Source organism: Cupressus sempervirens, chromosome 5, assembly GCF_028749045.1.
Source record: "Cupressus sempervirens isolate cs-2001-9-10 chromosome 5, ASM2874904v1, whole genome shotgun sequence".
NCBI classification, from domain to species: Eukaryota; Viridiplantae; Streptophyta; class Pinopsida; order Cupressales; family Cupressaceae; genus Cupressus; species Cupressus sempervirens.
In genome coordinates this window covers 542,490,434-542,513,729 of record NC_143122.1, presented here as the reverse complement: position 1 = coordinate 542,513,729, position 23,296 = coordinate 542,490,434, and the positions used below count along the sequence as shown (strand labels likewise).

The 23,296-nt window shown below is 35.9% G+C and overlaps 1 protein-coding gene across 5 annotated transcripts in view; it reads left to right on the top strand.

The window, feature by feature from the left end:
- The window catches only part of LOC149557083 (uncharacterized), a 68,604-nt gene that overhangs the window by 11,630 nt on the left and 33,678 nt on the right, over positions 1-23,296 (top strand). For 4 of the 5 annotated variants that reach the window (XM_089831766.1, XM_089831768.1, XM_089831767.1 and 1 more), the window contains exon 3: positions 3,785-3,866. In XM_089831766.1, the coding sequence (XP_089687892.1) occupies positions 3,785-3,866 (82 nt within the window). Of the gene's footprint in view, positions 1-3,199; positions 3,280-3,784; positions 3,867-23,296 lie in introns of those variants that run through there. The other variant, XM_089831770.1, reaches the window with a different exon arrangement.

Sequence of the window (23,296 nt, the reverse complement as noted above, 5' to 3'; positions counted from 1 at the left end):
CACCAATTATTGAACTGGCTAAAGGTATTTTAATATGAATCCCTAATAGAGTGTCATCTGTACCCTATCAGATCATAGTGAAATTACAATATATGATGTCATTTTCCATTAGGCAGAGTAATGCGAGTATATGCAGAAATGTAAAATAAATACTCTCACATATGTCAGTGCAGATATTCAGTGAAAATTGGTTCAATCCACGGAGAGAATTAAAGAAATTAACTCAGAAAGTGACTTGGTCTGGGAATTGTCAATCCATGCAAGGGTGATGTGTGCTGCTATTGGTTGGACTTGAGTCAGCTCCATGAGTTGCAGGCTTTTAGGGGTACATGATATACACTATTTTTCCATTTTGCCTTCCAATTCCAAATTTAGGACAGTTTTGCTTTCTTCTTGGTTGCGTTAAGCAGTCATAAGTGAAATTCTTGTATAGGATAACAGACTGCAGCTATGGGATAATAAAGAGAGGAGTTTTGGATAGTAACTATATATTTTTGAATAGAACAATTTCCTCCATGAGGTGAATAATAAAGTTGCAGGGTTAAGGATTCACATCAGAGAAATCTGTGGTTTATCAGTTATCCTTTGCCGTGCTCTTTTATTTTTCATTTGATGCCTTTCATCCTTATTTTGGTTTTCCTGGTAGTTTTGATTAATTATATGCATGCCTATGTGTAGTGTAAGTAGATCAATTAAATAGAGAGTTCAATTTATTGTCTACATGGGTTTGCTAACACATGATTGGAGGTGGGACAGGGGCTCTGTATCACCAATATAGAATGATCCACTGATATTTTGTGCCAGATGCCAATGATCAATTGATAAAGGTTAAATACACAGTTCCTAGAATGCAATAATGAAACACCAACTGGCAATTTAAACTGATATTGATACTCAGTTGTTTTGGTTTCTCAATCGCTTAGGTAAGTTCACCTACCTGGCGCAAGAATTTCACTTATTTAATCTGGACCATAATGGGCTCCTGTATGAAATCAAGCTGACCCAGAAGATTTAATAGTCGAACGGAGTGACACTTGTCCTTGATACATGCGCGATTAAAGGTTTCTGACCATATTCAAATCAATACTATTGGTGATGGTGCAAAGTCTAGGTGTTTCTGGAGAGGCTTCAGTCTCCAAAACCTGTACCATCGTTCAGCTTTGTTGCCTTGTTTGTCCTTGCAGCAGGCTTTCTTGTCACTCAAAGTTGGCTATTGGGGACAAGAAGACACTACAGTTAAACTCATACAATAACTTTCAGGGAATACTGCTGAAGCAGAAGAAGCAGGATTCAGCTTTAGAAGGATATATACGGTACGGGGACACGGGGATGGATTTTTGCCATCCCCAATGGCATTTCAAAATGAGCAAATTGGGTACTGTCCCTGAAATGAAACGCCATTTGAGAGCAGCAGGGTATGGGGCTACAGCTAGAAGTCCCCTACCCATCCCAGGGATTCAGACCATCCCCTATGGCACAAGCCATTTCGGGACTTGCATTGTTAAAACATATTATATTTTTAAATTTGAAAATAGGTTGGCTAGCCACAAGGACACCCATACCACAGTTAACAATACCAAAACTTAATCTAAGCATTAAATAATTAGAAAGAAGAAAAATGAATTCACCTTCACATTCACAAAGGAGAAAAGCAGCAAGAGAAGGAATAGGTGGTCTAGGAGTGAACGATAATTGAAAGGGGAAGGTTAGGGCATCAAATCTACTGATTGTGAACTGTTACATGCTATTGCGGGCTTCTATGTTTACTGTTGAGTAGTTTAGTTATATTATTTACATTTTAATATTTCTTGTCATTTCATGGAAAAAAATTGGAGCTTTTGGGTATTTTTGCTATATTTATGCCATAAGTTATTTTGCATCTTTGCTTATCGATTCACACGCGAAATCTCAATTCAATTCTAATGCTATGTATTACGATTCTAAAATGTCAATGATGAATGCTTTACCAATGTTATGATATGCATATTTGAAATTTCTCTCTATATAAAAACTCTCCTACTTTTAATAATGGTCCCCTACCATCCCCCCAGAATTAGCCCTAAACTGTACCTGTAGTGGAACATGTCCCCTTTCCCCATCCCAGAAACTCTGCGGACATACTATATATATATAGCATCCAAGGATAAATAAAATAGGCTACTGGGATTCTGAATGTACAGCTAATTATAAAAGTAGAGAACTAGGGCAAAAGATCCCGGGTTATGAAAAATTACTAAAAGCAAAGCACAAATAAAAAATTACTAAAAGCAAAGCACAAATAATTATCATAGCAAGGTGGGTGAGGGTAAACCTGAATTGGTTAAAGCTCAAGAAAAAGTCATTGTCAAAGTATTGTGAGCACTGTGAAAGAAATACTCTTCAAAGATACATGGATCTATTAAAGATAAAGCAGGAGACCAATGTTTTCGTACATTGTGCCTTTACAGTAGTTCTTTAATCAGAAGAACTAATGCCATCAGCATCCATCATTGCCAAAGTGCCCAAGCGGTATGTAAAGATGTTTATAGTGGATATTCGGGGTTAATGGTGCTGGGTTGGAAGTAGCCTGGATGAAGTAGAGTGCATCCTCAATAATCTATTCTAATAATATTGGAGACTGACGAGCCTCTGGATAGCCAAAAAGCAGAGTTAGTGCATGTTTTTCATAATTGGGTCTCTAGACCAGTGGAAGGCTTTCATTGCTGAAAGAAAGCAGATCCATTTCATCTGCTTTGAGACTGAGGAGGCTTTGGTACCCTGATAGTAATTTGTAAATAGGAATGCAAATAGGTCATATTCAGAGGGCATTTTAAGGTTTGGAATTTCATACACAGTTATGAAGAGGAAACTAGGATAATCTGCCTCAATTTTAGATATCATTAATGGATACTCTTGTGCGGGCCATTAGATGTTGTGGTAGCATTCAATGCCGCTTTTATGGTTTAAGTAGGTTTCAGTGGCTTTTAATGAGATTTTTCTAAAATTAAATTATTTCATATGTAAAGGACTAGAGAGCTAAAGTAAGTAGATAAGTGAGGTACCTCACTTACTTTGTTTCACTAAAGACGTGTGAGGTAGCTCACCTGAATAGAAGACAATAGATTAATAGTATTTATGTGATTCATCCAGATTAGATTACACAGTGTGTCTTCCTGCAATTTCTTTGGTAACAATTCATTCTTTTTGCTTTATCTGGCAGCAATTTACGAAGGACTTCTCAGTACAAGCTGAAATTGTTCAATGTCACTGTGATAAATGTTACACATTTTAAGTGAAAAGGTTGCTGAATCAGCCCTAGTTATGTTTTCTTTCCTGGATCAATACATTGTGTAACATTCTGTAATAGACTTCTCCAAAGATGGTTTTTTTATTCATATTAAGTTATTAGCAGGTAGCTGATTCCTGATTTGAACCAGGGGAACTTTTTCACAAAACCAAAACCTTAATTTACCAAGAAAAGCCAAAAGAGTAATAAGTCTGCATTTTTAGTCATGAATGCCTGTTTTTGAAATCAAACTGTGGAACATATATTAGATTTTGTATTATCTGAAAGCACAAGGAATCAGTATTTGGTAAATTAAAATTTGAAGTATGGAGCATTTATTTTTCAGGGTTCAATTAATGAACAAGAGCAAACAGTTTTGAAGATTTTAGGACTTTTTCCCTCATCTAAAGACATCATGGAACAACAAATGTAATTTTAGAATGAATCTCAATGATATGCATTTTAAACAGTTAGAGTAAATAATTGATTGCTTAACTATATTTAATCGTATGCTAGCAGGCCTGATATTGAATCACTGGTTAAAATTTCTTCAATAAAAAATACAGAGAAAGATGATGCGAAGCAGTCTTTGTCATTTTCTGTAAGTATGACATCCAATACAGTATTTCCTTTGTAAACTTTTCTCTGTGACGCTGAGCTTTATTGGATATTTGTTGAGGCAATATGGGTTAGTTGATGAGTAAAGTAATTAATGGTGGTTGTATGCGCATGGATGTAATATCAAAGAAATTTAAATCTAGTTAATGTAGTTATCAAAACAAACTATTTTTTATAGGGGCTTACCATTTATCCTTTCTTATTCTTTATAGGCAGCAAACATGTTCTTGAAGTATGAACATAATTGCTGGTTAGTTCTTTAAATGATATTGTGTTCATAGTGAAACGTTCTCTGATCTGAAAGGTTGGTTTATTTCTCGTGGTGGTAGTATAGATATTGTTTTGGAAGAATTATTTGTTTGAATTGTATGTACATCAATATAGTTTTGAATGATTTCTATATTTCTGATGATGGGAGGGTGGAACCCTTGTTTCCACCCTTGCTTTGGGGCAAGTTCCTCTTGGATCTTAATAAAATTCATTATTACCGGTAATTTTTTTTGTTTTTTTTGAATAAGTAGTTATCATTGATGTGAGCTTGGTTCCACTACAACATACATTAATCAAATGCTCAATGCTTCGGGATGTAACACTAAACACTTAATCCTCTTTTGATATTAGGTCATCTCTTGTCCTAAACTTGTAGAGTAAGATCATTGAATAACTTTCAGGTTCCTTCTACTGTGGATAGACATTCAGTGAAATAACATGATTTACTGATAATTACTTAGGTGACTTACACTATTTATTCAATGGATAGCAAGTGCTTGCACTTCTAAGGATTTGGCTTCACAATTTGAAATGACTTAACTTATATTCCTACTCCTAACTATGAATGCAAGGAATCGTTAATGGACTTGGATTCTACTAGATATGGCTTAATCAATAATTACACCCACCTAGTACAAGCTTCTAAGTAATACTCAAATGATTTTCACATCAATATCTCCTCTCTGATCCCATCAAATGGATGCAAACTAAAGATTAATAAATATCAATTGAAGTTAAGTGCTTTCAATCATCGACTTACCAAACAAGGTACCCTTATAATCAGCAAGAGGCTAGTGGCTCAAATTCATCGACTCATTCAAGTAAACATCCACAATTACTTTCATTCAACTAAACTCCTTGAACATAAAATGAAATCTATTCCAAGTAAAAGATTGAGGAAACCATACAACACTGCAAGGCAATATCAAGTAATTCACCATGAAGAACCAACAATTAATTGCCAACTACTTTGAGAAGTATTATAGCAACAATTTGATCAGTTCTCTCCCGTAGCTTGCCTAATCTGATCTAACCTGCTAATATCACTACTAACTCTACTAACTACAAATGAGAAGACCTTGGCCTTTTATAGTTGTTCAATTATAATGAAGGGCCAAGATTGATCCAAGATCAAGGGCTAGGATTTTTGCCTACAAACCCTAATCAGGGTTGCCAAATTTACAACCAATTACATGAGGGCACCATGAGCCAATAAGAAAATTACAATAATTTTTACAATCGATGAGAAAATAGGACACTTGGCTTGATTTGATTGATTGTGCTTGAAATTGTGTATTCTGATTGTAGAAGATAACTAGGTGCCACCTCATCATCCTTATCCTAGAGCTCTATTTGAAAACACGTGCATTGAATCTTGTCTTGGGGAATGTGTCTGTTCAAATTGCAAATATTTCTTGCTTGATTGCTAGAAAGTATCTTTGATTAACTCTTCTAAAAATTATCAACGTCTTGAGGGTAATGGCGATGGCACATTTGGATTCATCTTTCAAGCTTTCTTCACTCTATTAAGTTTTTCTCATGGCTTTGACTTGAATTTGCACTTGTACCTACAAACTTGATTTATCTTGAGCTTCTTGAGGATGCTTTCATTAAGTTAGATCTTTTTGGCCTTCTTGGATCTCATCTCGATCTCAATTTTTCGTTTTGGATGACCTTGGTGTTGGATTCACCTTCTCATTTGGAAGTCATGAAGCTTGAGGCATTTGTCTTGCAGCTTGCACTTGAAGCCTTGGAGTTTGTGATCACCTCCTTAGCATCATCCTCCTCTTGTGAAGCCATTCCTTTTTGAGAATGGCCTCACAAAACAAGAAGAAAAATGCATTTTGTGGGATGGCAAGAAGAGACAAGCTGAAGAAATGTAGAATTTTCATGAAATGGAGTTTCTTCTAGATTCCACCTTCCCATCATTGCAAATCATCGATTAGACTATGGGAGTTTAAAGCCAAGGAAAATAGTCAAATTCAAAATCGATGAACTAAACCTTATTTGAATGCCAAAGTTTTCTTCTATTTGCTATAAAGATAATCTTATTGTTTGAATCTGTAAAGAACTCAATATTCTCTCCTTTTAGAGAAAATTAAAGAAAAATGCTCTAACATTAGTCTTTAGCAGTAAGATTAGTCTATATTATCACTAGAGAAGCTTGCAAATTAAATTTTAACTTTGTTTCAATAAGGCTTCTAGTGATCAAACTTATTTTGTGTAAATGAGCCCTCAACAATTCATCAAATTTTGTCTTAATTCATTTCTATTCACTTTGTTTACTAAGGAAATTTGAGATTTAATTTGAATACAATTCTAATTTCCTTTTGCATATTTTGATGCTAGACATTTTCATTACAAAACAAAAACAAAAGGAAAACTCAAGCAACTATTATTATGGTAAAATAATGAATGTGTCATTAAACAAAGATAATGAATGATCTATATATACAAGATACAAGAGATTGTTTCTATAACGAACATGAGAGAGGAAATAGAAACATTCTTGTAGAGTGAAAAAGAAAGTTCCCATAACGAACAGAAGGAGTTTATGGAAACATTAGAAAAAGAGGGACCACTAGAAAAAGACGGAAGAGAGAGAAAATAGAAACTATCTAATAATGTAATAACTATAGCATAATAATATCCTGTAGAAATAATCAATTGGGAAATTCAAACAACTATAGGCTATAGCATAATAATATCCTTCAATTAAAGCTCTCACCACCTCTATAATGATAGTATTGAGCTGTGCTGTTCATTAATGATACAAATCGCTGCAGCGAAAAATATTTTTGAATTGGAGTAGAATTGAGTGCGTTGGGCTTTCTTATATAAGTGTCCTAAGTTTGAGGAGACATGCCCTCCAAAGTAGGCAGACATGGAATATTGTGGGCCAATAAAATAGCTTAAATTTAAATCTCTTCACCTCCTATTGGCTGACCTGTCTTGAGGGAATAAATGATTTATTAACTGTTTGTTTATTTCTTACTAAATTTTTGGTTTTTCTGCTTGAATGGGTTAATATGGGGGGTGAAGATTCAATATAGATGTTAATTTAATCCTTGGGGGAAGCGGATTCTGCCATCCCCCGAGGAATCCTTTATTGTTCTTCAAACATTCTTCTCTCTCAAAAAAATGCTTGCCTTAAGTGAAAATAATAGAAGCCCAAGGATCTTTGTGTATTGTATGGAAGCTCATGCCTGGCGTTTAGGAGACCAAAGATCAATCATAGGATTGATTATTAAAGGTGGATTATTGGTAATGCTCTAGGATTTAGAATCTTTGGGGGGTGGCTCAAAATCAGTATCGAAGAGGAGAAATTCCTTAAGGGATGATGAAACCCGCCCGCTGTTGTGGATTACAGTTGCACGTTTGCAACTAGGATTATTTATCTCAGCCCTCGATTTCACTAACCATCTCATTGCTCACCACTGAATTCATGCGTTCCCTAAGACTCACTATAGCGTAATCCACAACAACTAGAGTGCTATTCTCTATGCAACATTTGTATTCCCTTTCATTGCTCGAATGAATCATTTGCTCATTCCTCTTGTCATTTTGTTGTTTTCTTATTTTTTTCCATAGATGCTTAAACTCCATCGAACTCTCCTCTCCCCAAGGTGAACGTTCACATTGAGTGAGGATTCTACTTGGGAACCGAGCAAAAATATAACATATCTGAGGACGTCTTTTCATTAGCGAAAATATAACATATTGCCAATTACATTTCTAATGAGTCGCCTGTTCATTTGGAAAGACCTAAGACATTGACAATGAAGAATTTGACAGGTGTGCATTTGCGTCAAGAAAGAGATTCAACATGCAATTTAAGACATTCCTTCCTAATTTTTTGATTGACATCAAAGGTGTATTTTGAATTGTCTGCAGATACACATTTGTGATTATATTGCTTTAGAGAGATTGATATTAAGAAGAGGTTATTATGGTCTGTGAATTATCATTAAGAGAGTTGCGAATTGTATATCAGCAATGTACCCATGCCTCTGGGATGCATACCAGGTATTGGTACACATACCCAAGCAGATACCATATAATCGGCGGAGAGCATCATAGCTAAGGATCTTGATTAAGATTTATAATTTTTGTTTTGCTTTTTTGTTTGCATATCAGCTTAATTCAATACATAATCAGTTTGTGTTACAAGATTCAAGAAGAGTTGGCAGATTAATGGATTTCCGGATGATTCATTAATTAACAGAGGAACAAATGTGTTCCTTAAAAAGAATTACAAGGACGTTGTTTCTAAAAGAAACAACGTAGACTGAAGACGGAATTAGAAACAAAACTAGAGACAGGATAGGAAACATTCCTATCTGGACTGAAGAAAAAAGAGACGGGATAGGAAACATTCCTATCTAGACTGAAAGACGGACTACAGACAAGTAGTTGACTATTATAGAAAGTATAAGATATTATCTTAATACCCTCCCTTAATGGTCAACGTACGGATGTCGGAACATTCTGTGATAATTGAGACCCTCCCTGGATCTACAGAATGCTGAAACCAAGAAGCTTTGCCAAAAGAGTGCTATGACTCAAAATAAGTTGCATTTACAAAACTTCGTTTTTGTGGAAAAAACGGTAAAACCCAGAATCTCACACAACCTTGCGTATTACAGACAACTTGAAATGATTTTTGAGGAGAAAATCAACAAACCCAGAATCTCACGCAACCTTGCGTATTACAGACAACTTGAAATGATTTTTGAGGAGAAAATCAACAAACCCAGAATCTCACACAACCTTGCGTATTACAGACAACTTGAAATGATTTTTGAGGAGAAAATCAACAAACCCAGAATCTCACACAACCTTGCGTATTACAGACAACTTGAAATGATTTTTGAGGAGAAAATCAACAAACCCAGAATCTCACACAACCTTGCGTATTACAGACAACTTGAAATGATTTTTGAGGAGAAAATCAACAAACCCAGAATCTCACGCAACCTTGCGTATTACAGACAACTTGAAATGATTTTTGAGGAGAAAATCAACAAACCCATGAAAAACAGAAACAGATTCAGAAGGCGCAAAATGCAGCTTTGCCTTGATCAGGAAGCTCGACAACTTGTGCTGTTGGCTGGGAAGCATTTTGCCTTGCTTGGGCAGCCAAACGTTTCCGGCACTCGAACTTCATATGGCCGAGCTCTGATACCATGTTACAAGATTCAAGAAGAGTTGGCAGATTAACGGATTTCCGGATGATTCATTAATTAACAGAGGAACAAATGTGTTCCTTATAAAGAATTACAAGGACGTTGTTTCTAAAAGAAACAACGTAGACTGAAGACGGAATTAGAAACAAAACTAGAGACAGGATAGGAAACATTCCTATCTGGACTGAAGAAAAAAGAGACGGGATAGGAAACATTCCTATCTAGACTGAAAGACGGACTACAGACAAGTAGTTGACTATTATAGAAAGTATAAGATATTATCTTAATAGTTTGAAATTCTGATACAAGACTGATTAACTACAAACTTCATCATTGTTCAATCAGAAGTTTATCATTTGCAATATGTCATTCTTATATGATTTATAATCTTCTTGTTGATGTTTAAAGTTTGCCTTCTTTGTTATGCATCTAAAACTTTAGCATATATTATAATTACAAACTCATTGCAAATCTGAAACTGAAAATAATACCTTACATTTGCAAATTCCATCACGATTCTTGTTTCAAAAACTCATTGTCATGATTCATATTATTAAATTAAATTTTCTATAAAATATATATTTAAATTAATTAAAAAAATAATTTTGATTTACCTAAGTACCCTGTCCCCTATTTTGAAAAATAGTTGTATCCGTTCCCGCACCCTAAGTACCATTGTCCTGGTGCAATCTTGTATATCAGACTTTGTATATTTATCAATAAAGTGATTTTCTGTGGGTGGGTGTTTCTCCCTCAAGTTGGACGTTTTACCAGGGTAATTACCGTGTTTTGTATTCACTATTTTTGTTTGTGCTTCTTATTTTTATTTCTGGTATAAAGTCAACAACAAACACAAGGAATGAAAGGATGGCCTGCCAAATTGTCCTCCCTTTATTAGCCAAGAAGTTGTCCCATGATATATAGATTATGCACCTTTGCACAACAGTGTTGAACATAATCTTATGTTGCAACCAAAGGATGAAAATCAGTTGCAAGGAGTTTGCGGTTCTGGGAAGAACTCCCATTCGAGAATCATTTTTGGTGAATTTTGGAGATTCTTCCTGTGATGACAAATTTGAGACAGTTTATGTGAGAAATAATATCACTATGTATTAATTGCACCATCAATTTATATGGATTGCATTTCCCATATCTTCATTTCAAAGATTTGAATACCTACACATTCAATCTAGCAAATTCTTCATAGTGAATGCGATGGAAGCACGGTGCCACAATATAATGGTTATTACGTTGTCCAAGAGTAGGTGACAATGTGCTGATTACGTTCAAGAACATTATAACTTAGAAAATGATTCCGAATACGAATACTATATTATCTAGTGAATAGCACTGACAGATGATAAGCTGAATACTTTCATTTGGTGAGTAACAATCTGCATATTTCTTTTTGACATCAATTACAGAATTATCGAACACTTCCTTCGTATCATTTACAAATTGTTGTTCCATTATGGGCTCAACTTGCATTGCTTGTTTCTACAGAACAACTTAAACTATGCAATTAGGAAATTGCCTTAATGACCAACACTCATTACATTATTGCTTCATGCATTTACAACATTTTGTTGTAATATGTTCTTGGTGTTCTCAATAAATTTTCGGGGTTTCTAGGGTCTCTTTTCATGTCAAAAAATTAATTGTGCCAAGACATACATGCATAAAAGAAATTTGTATTGTCTTTATTATTATTGCGGTGCCTTGTAATTTGAGTTGTGCTCTAATTGAGTTTAAAATCATTTTGGCAGGATTAGGGCAGTTGCTTATTTTCAACACAGTCATATCTAAACATTAACAATGTCTCTAGGTTTTGTGTTGGCTAGGTGGTGATTTGTCTTTGAACAATCAAAGTTCAACAAATTTCAAACATGAATGGTGTGTGATGCTAAAAAATATGTCGGCGGTCAAAAGCTAGGGGTTTGGATAATTGAATGTTTGGAGGATGTGTGATCACTGAAGGGAATTGTAGATTCAAGAGTCGAGAAGTAGGGGTTTTAGGTGAGAGGGGAAAAATAAAATCACGGGCCTTGTTAAATGGCTAAATAAAGCATTCAAGGTAAAATAAATTAGGATTTGGGGGAGACCAATGTTGAAACTTGCAAAGGTCCAAGGGGGAAAAGGGAGGCACAAGTAGACATTTTATCCCTAGGTAGTTGGGTAGTAAAAGCTTTGAAGGTATGCAAAGAAATGCATTAAAAGGGAGGCAAGGGTTAGGTGGTTGAGATCTTATTGATGGATTTGCCAAGAGAGATGCAAGCAATAAAACTCCAAAAAGTCCACAAATGAATTTATATGGAGGCAAAGCGATATAGGAAATCTTATACTTGAAGATGGAAAAGAGATGATGAAAACCTGTTAGGGTTGAGGGATCCACGATGTAGGCTATCATAAGCACAAAGGAAGGAAAATATTTGGGTGGCTTACAACATACAGTTAATTGGTGCTCAAAGATTCCAGAGAACAAGTTGTGAATGTTGGAACATAGAAAAGGAACTAGAAACACAAAGGTCCCATGTAGAATGAGGGAAGGAGTACTGGGAAAGGGGGTTGGAAATATCATTTTAACTTTATGCGATATGAGGTCAGGGCTTGAGTCCACAAACAAAGATGGTAACGAGAGATGGTGAAAATAGATGCGTTGATTGGGGAGTAGGGAAGTGGGAAGTAGAAACTTGAAAGTTTTTCTAGAAGAAAGTTGAAGAGTGAAGGGCCAATGAAAATCATATGGAAACCAGTAAGTTCCATTCCAAAACCCTAAAAAATTGTGTTCGTCTAGAGGGAAGAAAGATTTAGAACGATAAACTTTTACAAAGTAGTTAGATAAGTTATTTGGAGAATACTAGGAAAATATTGATGTAATGAATGGAGCTGTACTATTTGACATGCATTTGAGTTAGCAAGGAAGGGATATGCAAAAGGAATTAGATAAAAAAAAAAGTCAATAAATTAAGTGCACCTACATTTTTTGGTAGTGACAATGTTTTTTGGGGCCGTGTTGTAGAAATTTCAGGAATATTTTACGTTCAAACTCGTTACGTGAGATGATAGGTTTGAGTTTGCTACATTATACTTCGAAGGTGTACTATATGATTGGTGGCATCATATCTTACTAGTCAAGGACGTAAGCTTGTCTAGACATTCAAAGTTTTCAGCTAGTATTTTGAAAAGGTAGAAACATAAAGCAACAAGTTTAGTGGATGCATATCTAGTAGATTAACTTTTGGATGTTTCGGAAAAAGAGGATCACTATCCTCTTAGTTGAGGGATTATTTGAGCCTCTTAGGGGCCCAATTGAAGCTTTTGCACAATTATTATATGGAGCTCTTAGGAGGGTATTTGACATTAGAGGCATCTATGTTGAGGATCAAATTAACATCACAATGAAAATTTCTCATTAGTGGATTCGATAAGGGAAACATTAAAGTGGATGTATGAACCATTTGCATCCATTTGCAATGAAGATCGATGAAAAGGCTACAAATGAACCTAGGAGAACGAAATTGTTTGTCACTTGTAGAAAGAATTAGTTTACAAAAACCTCGGCAAGGGCCAAGTCTTGTCCATAAAAGTGGGGTTTGATGAGGAGAATAAGCTTGAAGTATCAAAAACATAACTAGCCATAGAGGAGCAAATCAAAGAAGATTGTGACAATTCGAAGGGCAGCAATGACACTCATGTTTCTTTATTGGGAGCACCATGGTATCACTCTTTTAGAGTTCATAAACTATTACTTGAGCAACATAATATTGCGGTGATAGATGGTGTGGCCACCCACAATTTTTATTGATGAGAGCTCGATGGCCAAGTGGGGGTTGTAGGTTTCAATATTATTGTTGTAAACAACTTCATCATTATATGCATCAAGATCATGTAACATCTAAAACTAACCTTGGTTTCTATGAGGTCTGTGATTATTTTTTATGCTTTGGGGTTAGACCAAACTACTTCTATTACGCCATCAATGGTACTTGTGAAAAAGCAGATTGGCGTCGTTAGGGATGTCCATAGATTACAAAGCCGTGAATAGAAAAAAAAAAGGGTAACCCCTTTCATAGGTTTGATGGATTACTTGGACTGATCTACTTTTCAAAGATTGATATGAGATCAAGCTATCATCAGTTCCGTATCTATGAGGAGATGCAACAAGGCAACATTTAGATGCCATTATGGATACTTCGAGTTTCTATCCTTGCCATATGGCTTGACTAATGCATCAACCATTTTTTTGCAAGAACAAAGTAGTTAGTGGTTTAATGAGCAAGTCTAGTTTATTATTATTTTTTTAATGATATTTTGATGTACAACAAAACATGGGAGCATCATATAAGGCACCTAGACACCGTCCCAAGAATTCTTGAGCAACATGCTTAATTTGCAAAACAATTCAAGTGCAAGTTTGGGGTCACAAAGATGTAGTGCTTGGTTCTTGTCATTAGCATGCAAGGTGTGTAGGTGGAACAATAGAAGCTCCAAGCCAATTTGGATTGGTCCTCCCTACCACATTTACATGTTAAGTTTGTAGTTGCAGTCAAATTGATTCGATTGTGAGATACATTGTTGATGGTAAATGGCAAACTAGTAGATGGCAAGTTCCAAAGGAAGAGTGGGTAGATAGAATGTGTTTATTTTGTAATATGGGAGTAGATTGCCTGGCATACAGTGACATCAAATCTGGTTATACAAAGATATTGCAGAACAAGGACTTCAACTACTTATTCGAGGAAGATCAAGTGAAGAGAACAATGGCTATGATTATCAAACTTCAGAGAAGGAGAGAAAGTTAACCAAAACTTTGCAACTAGATTAGTTCCGCTCCTGCCTTGGGGGGGTGATTGTGTGGGTTCCATAGACTACTTTAGCCTCGTGGGCGTCATTAAAATCTATCATATCATCATTATATATATATATTCGTTGTAAGCATGTCCTTCAATAGTTTGGAATGGTGATCCCCTTAATCTTTGTTCTTTAAATAACTTCTGTAGATACAGGTGACATCATTTGGAAGTCATAACTTCCTTATGATGTACATAGGGGTTAGGCCCATTAAAATCACAGTCACGAGGTATATTAATGAGTCAGAGTCCTCTTGATTGGTACAACTTATTGATCACTAGAGAATCCATCTCAACATATTTTACTCTCTCTGGATCAATATGATTGTGATCACCGAAGGTTGATTGAATCTTATTCTCTATCTTCTCATTCTCTTTCAAGGTTGCTTCTAATGAAATGTCAGTTTCCCTCTCAATCTCCCTCTTTTCCTTGCAATAACATTCTCGGAGGAAAAGATCAAGGCACATAGCTCTTGTAAAAAATAAAAATAAGAGAGAGACTACAGTAATAAATAGTTTGTATAATGATATAAGATCATTTCAATAAAATAGATAAGTATATATATGTATAATATTTTAATTTATGTTTCCTATTTATTATTTTCTCATTACTAAATATATGTCATTGATGCTTTCTCAATATACCAATATTCATTAAAAATATATTTTACTTTATATAATGTTTTTTTTTACCACTTATATTTTCATTTATACTATTTCACATAATATAACTACAAAATAATTATTAATAATGACACATACTTACACTTATCAGATTGGTGCCCGATGTCTCTTTCTCCCTTTACATATTAATATTGCAAGGAATTTAAACAATGAAAAGAAAATCATATTCCACCATATATTCTTACCTTAGTGGGATTGATACTCAATGTTATCAACTCCCCCCCATACTTCTCATGTGCTATGTGTCCACTGTCACCATCTTAACAGGGGCTTCGATATCAGAGATTACTTCCTTCTTATTGCCAACTAGTCCAAATAGATCAATCTTTATACAATCGTTGGTGATGGTAAAATTTAAAATGTCGATTCCTCAAGAGACGTCATTCACTAGATGCATTTGGGCTTTCGATGATCTTGTTCTCTTCAGATATTCCACATACCCATCTTGTATGGATCTCAGTCACATTAGTCGCTGCATATTTGTTTGGGCGTATAAGACTTTTTTCACCATCAAGACTTAAATACTGATTATCGTCATCTTTATATTTTCTTTGTTGTCTTCTGACACCTTTCTATGTTACTGTTGCTGCTCTTAGCTGAATTGCTTGTATGAATGCCTTTGTCCGTCTCTGTCCATCATGACTTCCTTAATGCTGAAAACTTGTACTTAGTGTACGAGTTTCAATGTCACTTTTCCTGTGCATATCTTCCATGGTTGCTTGTCTACTATCCTTTACCCCTTTGTTATGGGCTTTTCCACATAAAATTATCTACCTGAATTCTGCTAATCTTTACATATCTGCATGCGTCCATTTCTCCCATATTTGCAATACACAGCCAAGAGGGTATTACCTCTTAAAACATTGGACTGAAGTCCGCTTCTCACAATAAGACAATAAATCTCCTGATCATAATCCACAGCTTCTAAAACACCACAGGCTTTTGGAATACAAGGGAATGAATAATTGTAAGGTATAGCTGCTCTTCTCTACACATGGCTTAGCAATTCAAGGATGTCCATAAAATGCATTTTGAACGCCACTTAAAATAATGTAGCTGCAGACTTTCTTAGCTTCTCACAGTGCTTTGAGATTTCCCACAGGCCACGAATTTGCTGCTGTACCTGCTCTCTGCAAAACGTTCAATGCCTCCTTCAATCTGCTTTCTTTACAGAGGATATAATTATAGATGTTTGGGTTTTGTTTGTGATCAAATGACATTGATATAGTGCCCATAATAAATGTCTGCTGCCAATTTCAAGAAGGTTTACCGGAATGCCATTCAATTTATATACAGCAGAATATGATGATTTTGGCAACACATGATGTCAATATTAGGTAGAATCCATTGCTACTAGCAAATGTTAATTGAACCAGAAATTTAATGACTGTAGAAACATATATTTTTAGAACCCCACACCAATGATTCCATTCCATAAGATAATAAGAAATCTCTGATTTGGACTTAGCGGTGAGTATTACTATTCACCAACGTGTTCATCGCTTCTCATTCGATATCCAATACTCGCTATTATCAGTGCTCCCGATGAAATTCATTATAATACTTGTTGCTTATTTATTTCATCGCCGAGATATAATTTGCTAATTCTCACTGTTATTTTCTACCTTCTTCCTTTAATCACTTCTTACATTTGCAACCTGCTCTGTTACCATGTTGAGTAACATGGATCGTTTTCTGCAAATGTACTAACATTGCCAATGTAATCGATGTCTTCCAAATGCAGATTTGAAGACTCATAGATATGAGAGAAGACATGTTTCATGAAGAGACGTGTCTCTATAGTTAATCATCATTAGTTAATATATATAATAATATATGGTTATTTATATTATTAAATATTAACTAATGATGATTAACTATAGAGACATCCTCCTCTCATATTTACGAGTCTTCAAATCTGCACTTGGAAGACATCAATTACATTGGCAATGCTAGTACATTTGCAGAAAACGATCCATGTTACTTAACATACATAGTTGGGAGATTTTTTGGTCTATGCAGCTACTATAAAAGGTTCACTAAGGGGTTCTCATAGCTACTAGTGCGCTTAATAAATATGAGAAGAAAATGAGGCTTGACATGAGGGATATATGCAAAACAAGAAACTTTCGATAAGATTAAGGAGGTAATTAGCTCATTCCTTGTATTTGTTAGTTTAGATTTTTCTCAAATCTTTGGCGTAGAGTGTGATGCCTCAATAGAGGTAGTTGGACTACTTTTAATGCAAAGGGGCACCAATATTATTTGAGATTCAGAAGTTGAAAGGTTCAAAAAGGGGATTTATTATTTATGACAAGGAAATGCTTGCCATTATGCATGCTTTGATAAAGTTTAGGCAATATTGTGTTTGTGGTAAAATAGATCACAACAACTTGGAGCTTTTCTTGGACTATTGAGACTTGAATGATAGATAGTGAAATAGGAAAGTAATGTCTAAGCTCTTTGTAAAATATGTAATAGGCTATAAAGAATGTAGTTGTTGATGCTCTTTGTAAATGACCACTCTTTGATCTATTTCTGCCATTTTGGGTGATTGGAAGGTTTTTATCAAGGCAAAGTATGGTAGAAGGACTTTTTGACACTGTCATCTTAGATGGGAGCATGAAGAGCAACATGTATGAGTTAGCAGATGGTCTTATTTCAAATGAGGAAAAGGTCATGTTAATGCCAAGTCTAAGATGAAAGAAAATTTTGAAAATCAAGAAGGCATGTAGAAAAATCAAGGAAAGGTTCACTTGGAAGAGCCTTACAGATGTGCTTAGATATATCATGGAGGGCACAATGAATCAAAAGCATAAGGGAGAACATATTTTTCTTATAGGGTTATTATAGCTTCCTTCCAAATGTATACAGTAGGAACTATAGTTAGGTAGTTGCAGATAGATATTGTTTTCGATTCCTACATAGTGTAGAGCATGCCGATTTGCTGATCTTTTTTAAGGAATATATTTTAGTTGCATTTGTTGTCTAAGAGTATTGTTAGTTACAAGGACAACTAATGTTAGTTATTAGGACAAGTAATTTCTAGGCTTGGTTTTTTTTAGGAATATATTTTAGTTGCATTTGTTGTCTAAGAGTATTGTTAGTTACAAGGACAACTAATGTTAGTTATAAGGACAAGTAATTTTTAGGCTCATTTTTGTAGGAGTTATTTTATTTGCCAAGTGTCAAGCTAACCCCTAATACTAGTTACCACTCACAAAGAGATGGCCAAACAAATGCTGTAAATAAATGAGCTGAAGGGTACTTAGGAACTATGCCATAGATCAATAGACAACATTGGTTAAATGGCTGCACCTTGGGGAGTATTGCTTTAACACCCACCAAATGTCCATTAGCACAATACCTTTTATGATATATTGATATGATGAACTGAGTTTACAGATTTGGCTTTTATTGGTAGCAGGGTATCAACAGCAAGTGACTTGGTTAAACATAGCTAAGACATGCTAAGAGCACCCAAAATCACTTGCAGTGTGCCCAGAATCATTGAATTCTTTTAGTAGATGAACATAGCATTTAGAGAACATTTGAGGTTGTGGATGTGGTCTTCAGCACTATTAGCTAATATGCAAACATCCATAAGTTGACTAAGTTTGAAAAGCGCAAACCTTGCTCTACTGGGTCTTACAAAGTGTTGGTGAAGTAGCTTATGAGTTGGACTTGCTAGAAGATAGTTGGATTCACAATGCTTTCTGTGTATTCTACCTCAAAAGGGAACTTGGCCAACATATTAAACCATCAGGATGGGAACTTGGCCATCCAACGATGTGGGGAAATTCACATTGGTTCCAATGGCCAGCATTGACATATGAGAGAAGAGAATGAGGGAGCAAGATTGTCATATGATACTTTTATTGCAGGAAGAACCTATCTGCCAAGGTGCTCCTTGGGGACCGATAGAGGTTTTCAAACATCCAAAAGAGCATTGCTTGTGGGTAAGCAATTCAGGGAAGTGCAGGATTGTGAGGTCCCCCTTTTATACTGGCAGTACAGAATAAGTGGTCTTTATACGTCAGTATACATTTAGATTTGACTTAAGTCACCACTTATGACTGGTTTTACATTTTTACATTTGCCAAACTTTGTATCACAATTTAGGACATGATCATTTACTTGGAGACTCATACATTGACATTGAGAGAATATACATGATTAAGGAGAGATTTTGAGAGCAATTGATTTATTTTAATCTTTAGGATAATATTGATGAGTATTGACAGTTCTAAACCCTTAAGTAGAATAGAAGGATATCTCTGTTCCAAGATGTTTGCTTCTTAGAGGCTACATGCTACCAGTATCTCAGATGCTTTCATAATAATGATCACAAGGCTGCATAATTTAGTCTTCGCCAACTTAAAATTGCACAGGGACACTTGACAAATATTTGGGGTTGGTTCTAGTTTTTATTGCTGGTTCAGCCCTGGGTTGTGGGAGTTGTTTAGCTTGTTGCATTTGTGGTTTGGATAAAACATTGTCACTGCTGTTATTTTGAGACTAGTTAGTTTCTTTGGTCTATTTGTATCTGTATTGACCAATATCCTCCTTTTGGGTACTACTTGTATACTCCTACTTAACATTCTAACTAAAACATATTAAGCTAGTGACAAACATAACCTGCAAAATAAACGAAGCACACTCACAACAGAGACTAATGTCTCTGATCTATCTTATCTTAGACATATCATTTAGCCATAAAATTAAGCCTAATCATTAATTCATCCTTTAAGACCCCAAAAAATCAATTAAGCTCATTAAGGGTAAACCCATTGACTAGAGAGTTAGAAAAGAAATTTTGTTAATCACCGCTGAATTGAAATCATTATCTCGCCCCACGAAGGACATTTCTCTTTTCGTGGGTTTCATGCAGATTGGAGTATCCATCAGAAATAGAACTAGATGCTCTGGAAGTTGTTAGGGATAAAGAAGGACAAGCCAACACGTTGCTATTTAATAAGCGCTCTAATTCGCAAATCTTATCGAATAATGACCCAATTACCATGCTATGATGAAAAGTCACTCTGAGGCTCACTACATTCTCTGCTATCCATCCTAAATACTGTCATATAAGTACCTATTATTTGTGCTGGGTGATATTGAGACAGTACAATTACAATGGATCCCAAAGATGGGGAAAATTAAAATCATGCCTATTTTTTTCTTTACTTCGCCCGAAACCTATGTGTTCATGATGATGCCTTAAATGATAATATGACGAGCAGTTTGTGGGCCGCATGATGTAAAGAGGCTAAAAGATCCCTAAGTCCCTAAACCATCTATTATAATGTAACATGGAAACATTAAACATATGCTATCGTCTACATTACCCCTAATTTATGCATTATCTTGTGACAAATTAGGAACTCTGAATTCCTTTACTTCCCCATCAAATCCTAGGTTAGCTACAATTTTAGCTAGAGAAGTACCCTTGATAAAAATGATTGAAAGTGACATGTTTAAATAATTTAATTATATCTTAACTTTTCTGAAGAAGACCATTGAGTTTCCAGTTGGAGGTTTCACCTTTTCCTACAACATTAATTACTATAGCAGAATCCCCCTTTAATTGCTAACCTCTAATGTTCAATTATTTGCATTCTCAAACTTTGCAATAGGTCCGAAAGTTCTGCTACATTGTTTGGGGTTACACCAAAGATTTAGATAGTTCAACTACTAGTTCCCCGTTAGGTGTGAGCATTTGTGGGCTACACCCTCTCTTGTACCTCCTTCATTCCCTCCATCAACCACTTCACCATCTCCCACTTCCCCCTTGCCAGCCACACCCTCCTTAGCTTTGTCATTTGAGCCCCCCACTTTCTCACCCCTTCCCTTCCGAGGCCATCCCCACTCCCACTTCCATTTCCTTTGACAATGGTGACCATGTCGCCTTCGCCTTCCTTAGGCAGCTCATTCCTTTGAAACCCTTCATTACCACTGGAGGTGCCTCTACTATGTTTGACCACCATGTCGTTGCGCTTTGGGATTTTGCACTCCTCTCCTTCCTCCATTGCATTATCTCTTTATCCTATACAACAAGTATTGCAAGTCCTTTCACCGCTCAATCTGCATTGCCCCCTCTATCCGTACTCCCGTGTGTCGCCTTCTTTGCCATAAGAAGCATTTGTTTATCACAATGCAATGAAGATCCCTTTGCCCTTCACTGGTGCAGTTCCCCAAGTCTTTCTGTGCACCCTCTTCCCTCGTTACCTCCCCCCACCCTCCACCTTAGACCACAACTCCTTAGTCTAACACACACCCACTCTTTATGATATCCTTTGCTAGCCCCCCATCCACCTCATCCCATGAAGTATCCCAAACAGGATATTTACTGGATTTCTTTTTTCAGCAATATATTTAGAATTTGAAATAGGCATATGTATCACAATACACCATAGAAACCGGAAGATTTACCAATATAAATAAACCCGTTCTTTCACAAAATAAGATTCAGTTTTCAAGCATATGGAAATGCATTACAAACCAATAGAATAAAACAGGTAAACTCACATACAACTCCTTAAAATAACGTTATTGTATTATACAACAACAATACAATAACCGACTTCGAAAAACCCAATCCTAAATATAGCTTCACAGTCAGATTGGAAAACTTAAGAAAAGAACCTGTAAGCACATGCGAGACACTTGATGTGACATCTCCGAGGATAATGGGTTTGCGTCCACAATTTGCCGGCACAAGGGGCTACATCCTCATACTAGCTGAAAGCTGAAGCTTTCCGATTACTCTTCCAAGAGAGAATTGAAATCTGAATAATAAATCCAAGCATAGGCAAATGAAGGAGTCTCATCTCCTTTTATCTTTACAGTTGTGACTCTTTGACTCCCCTTCTTGGCCTTTTGTCTTATCTCTCTGTCCTATTTAGCCAACGTTATAATATTAAATTGACCCTTTTATAATTTGAGTTTGCGCTTTCCAAGTCAATTTTAATATTATAAAATGATGCCTTTAACTTTTCTAATGTCCCAAAAAGGGACATTAAAAATCTCTCCTCAAAATTGCTTGTCCTCAAGCAATCAGTACTAGGATCCCATACGAATCTACAGGCAGCCCTGAGGCCCAATCTGAAAACAATTCTGGCTACATTGCGAAGCAAGGTGTCACTCTACAACCCATCCATCACTTGGTTTCTCGTATCCCATATAAATCTATAAGATTTCACTATACCTATAGACAGAACAACTCTGCTTATCCTTGAATCCAATCTCAAACTAAGTAGAGCTATAACCAAATTATCAATAAGCCATAGATATATGCTATCAACACCTGGAACCCAAATCCTGTTGTCATAACTAGCCGATATGATAAGGTAGAAATGTGTCCATGAACTATGCATAACCCAGTAGATGGTGACAACCGGACCTAAATAGATGATGTAATAAACAAGTCGCTCAAAAATTGAAGGTAACACCCTGGGCGCAACAAATACCATATTGTCATCTTCAATCTAGAGAACCTCCAAGTACATGGGTACTATAAATAAGAATGAAGCTTAAAGAGCATTCCCTATGTTCAACACATAACTCTCCTCAATACTACAAAAACTATCCAAAGGCTGATGTATATAATCCAACCAACTCCTGTATGTTGCGAAATCGGAAACCCTACGAGGACTGATTCAATGATGCACAACCGTAGTCAAATCACCACTCCCATCCTGTGACCAGGTTTCGCTGTTAAGAACTATAGCTCGATCCGAATTTCTCAAGTCAAGATCATCCTCTTCTTGAGATCCAAGAGGAACTCTCTCCTTTACCTTAAAAAGTGGGTTATTGGAAATCCAAACAGCATCTACCTTAAACAAAGGGTTTTCTATAAGCTGAATGTGTTATAAGTTTTGGAACTTGATCGCTTGGGGCAATTATCCAAAGCAAAGTAACAAGAATCGGAATCGGATCGAAATCGGCAAGGCCGAATCAAATCGTGAATCGGCCATGAATCAGAATCGAATCGGCCATGAATCGAAAAATTAAAAAAACCCTTGAAATTTAGTGAGTAACTTATTTCATAAACCCTTTATCGCTGATTCGATTCACCGATTCACAAAAAATCGTTTGGCTTGAATCGAATCGCCGAATCGCGTGAATCGCATGAATCGCCGTGATTCTTGGAACTATGATCCAAAGCATACGTTTGCTGAATGCTATCAAGTTCATCAATTACCTCTACGAAAAATTCTTGCCTCTCTTTATCCTCCTGTTCTTGAGAGTGATTCGAGATCCTAGTCTGATTTTCTGCTTCCTGAAGGGAAAACCAAGCATCATTTAATGCCTCCTGGGTTTCCTTAAGCTCTCTATTGAGCTCGTTAATCTCATTCCTTTCTTTATTCAGCTGATCAACATGTGTTTCAACAACCTTAATAATGTTATTCCTGTTGGAAAGC